Source organism: Lutra lutra, chromosome 2 (assembly GCF_902655055.1).
Source record: "Lutra lutra chromosome 2, mLutLut1.2, whole genome shotgun sequence".
Lineage (NCBI taxonomy): Eukaryota > Metazoa > Chordata > Mammalia > Carnivora > Mustelidae > Lutra > Lutra lutra.
In genome coordinates this window covers 183,795,574-183,802,900 of record NC_062279.1, presented here as the reverse complement: position 1 = coordinate 183,802,900, position 7,327 = coordinate 183,795,574, and the positions used below count along the sequence as shown (strand labels likewise).

At 50.9% G+C, this 7,327-nt stretch overlaps 1 protein-coding gene across 2 annotated transcripts in view; it reads left to right on the top strand.

Moving 5' to 3' along the window:
- The first annotated feature begins 581 nt into the window (after nt 1-581).
- USP46 (ubiquitin specific peptidase 46) overlaps nt 582-7,327 on the top strand; it is a 55,477-nt gene continuing 48,731 nt past the window's right edge. The window contains exon 1 of one of the 2 annotated variants that reach the window (XM_047719271.1): nt 582-805. In XM_047719271.1, the coding sequence (XP_047575227.1) occupies nt 770-805 (36 nt within the window). In that variant the 5' untranslated portion in view covers nt 582-769. Of the gene's footprint in view, nt 806-3,193; nt 3,296-7,327 lie in introns of those variants that run through there. The other variant, XM_047719272.1, reaches the window with a different exon arrangement.

Below are 7,327 nucleotides of genomic sequence, written 5' to 3'. Positions count from 1 at the left end.
CCGCGGGGAGAAACTAAAAGTTGGACGTAGTCATCCCTGCTCTCTGCCGTCTTCACTCGCCCCAAATGAAAAACCGGGGCTGCCGGCGGACGAGCGGCAGGAAGGAAAAAGCTTAGACGGGAAACGGCCTCGGGGCCCCGCCGGCCCTCTCCGCGGCGCCCGCCTTCCCCGGCCCGCGGGCCGCGGCCCCCCCAGAGTCGCCCCGCGCACGAGGCCGTCCCGGCTCCCCGCCGGCTCCTGGCGCGGCTGCTGCAGCCACGCGAGCGAGGGCCTGGCCCGGCGCTCTGGCCCTAAGAGGGTGAAGCAGGAAATAGGCGACGGGAGAGGCCGGGGCGGGGGACCGGGGCGGGGGAAGGGGGACCCGGGGCGCGGGCGGAGGAGCGGCGGGGCGGGGGCCGGGCGCGCGGCGGGAGCTCTCGGAGCGCGGGCTGCACGCGGCGCGCTCGGGCCGCCCCTCCTCCCCGCGCCGCCGGCCGCGGCCCAGGCTCCCTCGCTCCGCCACTCCCCGCCCCTCCGCTCTCCCTCCCGCCTCCCCGCCTTCCCCGCCCTCCCCGCCTCCTCCACCTCCTCCTCCTCCACCTCCTCCTCCACCTCCTCCTCCTCCCTCCCGGCCTCCCTCTCCCAGCCAAACTGCCAGCCGGACCCCAGGCCGCCTCCCCGCCGCCGCCGCCCCGCCGCCGCCCGGCCTCCCCGCGAGCGCTCCACCATGGACAGTCCTGTTTTCACCTTATAAAGATGGCGGTGCGGGATCGCTGCAACCTTTAGACTAATGACTGTCCGAAACATCGCCTCCATCTGTAATATGGTGAGTGGTGGCCGCCGCCGCCTCGGGGGTCACGCCGGAGGCGCGGCGAGGCGAAGAAAGGGAAGCCCGGGCCGCCCACCCGCCGGGGGCCGGGGTGGGGGCGGGGGGCGCCGGGGTCCGCGCGGCGCGGCCAGAAGTTCCCGGGCCCCGCGCCCGGCGGGCGGGCCGCAGCCCCCCGGGGCGGCCGGGGGAGGGGCCCGATCCCCCGCCCCCCCTCCCAGCCCCGGGACCCGGGAGCCCGCCCGCCGGTGCCCCCGCGCGCCGCCTTGCCTCCGCCCTCGGGCTGCGGTGGAAGCGTCCTCAGGGGAGGGGTTGGGGGGGATAAGCTGGGTATGGGGGGGAAACCCATCCCGCCTTTGCGGTAGATAAAGCCCTACGGGTCTCCCTGACCGCCCTCGTCTCATTTTGACTTCACTCCTTAAACTATATTTAAAATTCACTTTTGCAAAGGCAGTCGGTGTATCTGGAGAAATTTGAAATGTAATAAAGCTGGAAAGAGGTGCAGAATTGTGGTTGGAGAAGTGAACTTCCACCTGGTGTGGGAAGCACGGTAAATTGCTTTGGACGCCTCAATTTCTCCACCTGTGAAAGAGGGACAAGGTTATTTGGCGGTAACATTTGGAGGCCCTGAGGGCGGGGCCGCCTTTGGGCGTGGAGGAGGTCTCCAGGGTTATCTTGCCTGATCTGCTGCAGCCCCCTCCGTGGTCGCAGCAAGGGGACGTCTTCGGGCTCTGGTGGGGCTGGGTCCATGATGCTGTGCTCACTTTAACTTGGTTTTCTCCCATTGCTGCTCTCCTTTCCTTTTCAGTGTTTGCAGGAACAGCTTCCAGCCCTTGGGTTCCCAGGGTGTACCCTCCTGGCACCCCCACTTGTCAGAGCTTTGGGAAGCTCAGCTTGCCCCCCTGGAATAAGGCAATGGCCCTCCTGCGCAGTGTGAGAGTGTGTGTGCTTTGCCTTCACTCTCTGGGGGCCCCCTTCCCCTCCATCAAAGGGCCCCTCCCCCCGGCTGGAACACGTGTTCATTTAATGCCAGTTTGGGGAAAACCTCCCTTGAAGCTCTCATACAGACCCCTGAAAGGAATCTGAGAAGGCAAGATTGAGAAGCCCTGGGGTAAGGTGATCTGGCTACCCTTCCCCCATCGCACAGCTTTTAAAATCTTCTGTCCCACATTCTCCTGCAAGATTAGCACACAGGGCAAAGGAGCATTCAGGAGCCATGTGTTCGCTCAGGGGTGCAGTCAGGACCCACTGGCGCTGGCTTCAGTTCTCAGCACCGCCAGCAGAGCAAATGCTGGGGCTTCCCGGAGTGAGAGCTGCAAAGGTACTGGCGTAGGACCAGTTAGATGTGGTGGGTGGCTCCTGGAGGAGTTCCGTTTCCTCTCCTCTCCTTCCTTCTCCACGCAGAGACAGGTCTCCTGCTCCTTCCTGTCGAGTGGCATTAACATTGGCTTGGTGCAAGGAAAGGGTGATGCCTTGCTTCCCGGTTTTCCTGAGAGACCAGTTTGTGAGGGCCACCGGGAAACCGGAGCAGCTCTGATCCTCCCTCCTGCCTGCTGTGTGGCCTCAGGCTGCCCGGCCAGTGAGGCACAGTCCTAGCTCTTGGTGGTGTTCCTTTCCTGCCTGGGTGCAATGACGCCCCTCTGTAGCGAAATAGCCTGGGAACTTGAGAGCTCAAAGGTCCCAAAAGGAAGCCAGCATCTTCCCCCTTCCCCCCCCCCCCCCCCCCCCCCCCCCCCCGCCCCACTGCTGGGGCTTCTTGGCACACCTGGGCAGAATGGCACAACCAGGTTCCAGCAAAACTCAGCCTGCAGGGAAGACATCAGTACTGTGTCTGCAGAGTTGACACCTCGTGTGGAGTCCCTGAAGCGGCACCAAAGTTAGGATGGTCACCCGGGTGAAGTGAGGAGCCGATAATTCCTAAGTAGGGAGTTTTCTGTTCCTAGTTGGACACTGTGTCTTGAGCAAGTGCAAGTTCTGGTTTGAACGTGTACCAGCTTTTTGTCCTTGAACAAGTTGCTGTCTTACTTTCCTCACCTAGAAAATGGGGATGACCATGGTTTCCTCCCTCATTAGGCTGTTGCATTAAATGAGCTCCTGTACTACAGGGCCTAGTACATCGCAAGCATTCAGTGAGGGCTCGCTGTTATTATTAACATCTTTCTCATTATTATGTCACCTTCCAGTGTGGCTTAAAGAATAATGAAGATGATAGGCTCTTGGAAGCAGCCACTAATATAAACAAGCCCACGTTCATTTATGCAAGTTCATTTATGCAAACCAAGCCAAAGGGCAGAATGCAAAGGCTGGGATGAGAATCCATAACCCCACCCCTTATAAAAGCCTGCTCAGGTCAGCCCTGCCCCTCCTAGTCTCCCTTCCCACGGGAAGGAGAAGGCTTGGGGATGAGGAGACTGTCTTTTCACCTGATCAGATGTACATTTGCACCAGAACCTTCTTTGGGTTCTTCCCTGGATGATGAATTGTTTCCAGGTAGGTCTTCTCTGAATCTCTGTTGACTGGTTATAGTTTCTCTCTGGGGCTCTCCTTGGTCTTTTCCACTCCTAACATGATTAGGTTCTGGCTGGTTTGCGTAGTTGTAGAAGGAGCAAGTGGCAATTGCCTTTTCTTCTACGCAGCTGCTTTGGCGTGTTTTAACCAGGCGGATGTGTCCAGAAAGGGTGTTAAGAGGTACCATCCTCCTAGGTGAGACTTGAACAAGCCAAAACCTAGCTTGGAACAGCGGACCTGTTTCCTCTGTCAGACAAGAAAGGACCCAGCCGAGCAGAAACAAAACTTGTAGCAAATCCTTTATGTGATTGAGGAATTAACCCCTTCTCTTTCCCTCATACTTCTTCCTGGTTTAGATACGGGGGTGTTGGAAAAGATCCACATTCCTCGGCTTGTCTCCTTATACACTGAGGTTTTATTGTCCCCTGGGAGTGTAATGCTGGTTCCTACCGATTTGTTTGAGTTTTACATTCGTGTGAAATCCTGCCGCCGTGGTTCTTGATCAACTTGCTTGCGTCAGCTTTAGCCGCCCGGTGTGTCTGCTTCTGAGATAGTAACTAAGCTTGTTTGGCTAGTGTGTTGTAATTTTTAAAAAATGTACTAGCTGCTACCAAGCATGAGGAAATGTCCCTTGTTGGTAATCCTCTGATTTTTGTCCAGATCAATGGATTTAACTTCTATTAATCACCTTGCAAATGGAAAGTTTTTTGGTTTCACCTCCTTACCCGTCCTCCCCCCCCCCCCCCCGTAAGATTTCAGTTTGAAGAGCTTGAGAAATTTTCTCTAGAGGAAGCCTTTTTTTTTTTTTTTAAGATTTTATTTATTCATTTGACAGAGAGAGATCACAAGTAGGCAGAGAGGCAGGCAGAGAGAGAGGAAGAAGCAGGCTCCCCACTGAGCAGAGAGCCCGATGCGGGGCTCGATCCGAGGACCCTGAGATCATGACCTGAGCCGAAGGCAGCGGCTTAACCCGCTGAGCCACCCAGGCGCCCCTAGAGGAAGCCTTTGCTCGGAGAAACCAAATGTGTCCTCTAGACTTGTACCAATGCAAATTGGTCTGAATCCTTGAATCTTCATTTCATTTGTTAATAGTGCTGTAAGATGTACCATAGAGAAAATGCTGGGTGTCAGATTGACTATGGTTTTGTTCCCATAAGCAACATTTGTTGAGGACCTGCTGTGTTAGCGTTGGCATGTACTATGGGCAGCTGCTCCATAAATGAATGAGGTGAGTCCCAGCAGTTTCATATTTTGTGGGTGTGACATTGGTAAAGACTGAACAGTTTCAGTAAGGTGCATTTACCTGCACAGCTGAAGGTGCGGCAGAGTCTCAGAAGCAGTACAGTGAAAAGGATGATACCACAGCAGGTATTTCTTTAGTATAGTTTGCATTTGGTCCGAGTTCGGTTATTTTTTGTTTTATATGAGGACATGAATCTAGTCAGTCAGTGTACCTTAGAATGGGCATCTGTCCCAGTGCCTGTCTCTTCAGTTAAGCATGAGCATAATGGTAACATTGGACAAATTGTTGTCTTTCTTGGGACCCAAGTCTTTCTCACCTTGTAAAACTGATGTGTTTTGGGGGGCTGTCCAAAGCTTCTTAGTGAACAGTATTTCTTAGAGTCTTTAGAAAAACAGTTCCTTCCCAAGATGGGGCAAGCATCTGAAAGATAATTCAAGGCACTTTGTGAAAAGTCTGATGATGTGGGAGGGACCAGGTATTCTACAGGTCCGTGAGTTGATCCATGGTCCATCCCTGACGATGTTGCTGTCAGAAGCTCATGGAAGGATACAGGCTTTGGGATTTCCCAAAAGAGGGTGCACCCAGGGTGGGGGCAGAAGGGGTCTCTCTGGCCTGTGGGTTCACTTTCTCTCTCAGTCTTCTTTGGGCCAGTGGCACCTACTTACCATTGACTGACGAAAAGTTCAGCACACAGATGGGAAGTCTTGTGGAAGGCGGAATGTCCTGTGAGGATGGAAAGGTGGGCCTTGGCCTCACCAGCACCTCAAACCAAGGGAGAAGTTCCAGTCCCTAGATGGGCACTGACCTGTCATTTCTTCACTTTGAAACTCAACACACTATGTCATGAACCAAGCACTATAATTTCTTTTTTAACTGCTTTATTGACATACACACTTGGCATATATTTAAAGTGTAAAAAAAAAAAAAAAAATCCTTAATTGGCTCTCAACCATTTAAGGACCTAACCACCTTATTTAAAACTGTCGAATATACCAGATATTAGCAATTTAGTATTCCTTGAACAGTCCCAGGATATTATTGGATACCATAGTGAGTGCCATATTTGAATTGTTTTAAATAAATGAAGTTTCCCTGATATGAAGGGTAAGTAGAATTAGTAAAAATTTGAAACAAAGCTAGAGGATTTTATAGAGATTGTTTTATCTTGTTAAGTCAATCACCTGAGGCAGTATTTTGAGACTGGTTGGAAAAAAATTTTAAAACTATTAAAAAAGTATGTACATCTTATAACTTGGGAGGAGACATAATTTGTCTCTTCCTCTAGTACTGTTACTGTTGCTTCCCGTTCTCGAAGATAATTGGAGACTGTAAGCTTGGTTTAACGTATCATCTGGGAGTGGTTAAAGTTATCATCTGGGAGTGGTTAAAGTCACGTGTGAGGGTCTACTGTGATAGTCATCAGAATTTAAAAATTGTAGCCTGGGGTGGGGTGGGCTGATGTTTAAAGAAAAATTCTCTTCTTCTGGTCTCTTGGTGTAACATGTAGATGTTTGTGTTGGGTCAGGACCTGACAGTTAGGCCTATAGCTTTTTCTCTGTTTTTTCTTGGAATCCTAGAGGAAAACAAAGTTGAATGCCAGTATTTAGTTAGCATGAAAGATTGTAATATTATTTTCTAGATATCAACTTTTTATCCAGTTCACCGATATAATAAAACCTACTTATTTTTTTGACTAATGTGGAATTTTGGTATTTTGGCTTGTAATTGAAAGTAATTTTCAGTTTGGGTCCTCTTAGCATTTAAGAGAAATTTCTGTAGTTTTCATGTCCCTTTTTCCCCAGCCTGCTGTGTCTAGTTCATTCAGATGACTTGAGGCTTTATGATAGTGTATAATTCTGTGGTATCATCAGAAAGGTGTCTCCTGGTGGCTTTATCTGCAACCTGTTCATGGAACCAGCCCAAAACAAAGGGACTGGAAGAGTTCCGGTGTCTTTTAGGAGGTGTAATACTTCTGGCCTATTTTAATGCACATTCTTATAATGTCTTTGATTGTGGTGAAACCAAATGCTAATCTAAGGGTTTGAAAGGCCTGATGATCCTTTAAGAGAAAAAGCCACCCCCAAATGAACGAGCAAATACTTTTTTGAGAGAAATAAATGCTGTATCAACAATCAGCCCTGTCATTAAAGGCTTCTTGGAATGTTTCTGTACTGAGCTTGTTGCCAAGAATTTGGGGTATGTCATAAGTCCTTGACATGCAGTTTTACTACAGTTTTAAGAACGGTTGTTTGTGCTGGATATTGGTAAGTGTGGAAGAAACCCTGTTGGTTCTCAAAGCTTCACTTTCCACCTCTTGGTCCAGTCTTCCGCACACAGTTCTGATGCCGCTTTCAGAGCCTAATCGTGCTTAAAAGTAGTTTGGACTTACGGCTCTTTTTCTGGGTAGTGATAGATTTCAGGCGCACAGAAGAATACGGAGAATAAGAGAGGGAACCACCCGTGTGTTTCCATCCACCACCCAGTGAAGAAAGAAAACACTACAAGCACAAGCGAACACTTCCTCATCTCACTCCCCCTTCTTCTGGACAGTGACCGCTGTTCCGAACTTGGCGTTTATAGACTTCAACTAGATGTGTATCTGTCTGTCAGCCGGATACATTGTCATTTTCTCCTGTTCGAAACGTGCTGATACTGAACAGCTCCTTCTCAGTTTGCTTTTCCTTCAATTATGGCTTTGAGACTTACCCATTGGAATGTGTGTAATTCTGGGTTATTCGCTGCTATCTGAGCTTCCGTCATGAATCTGCTCC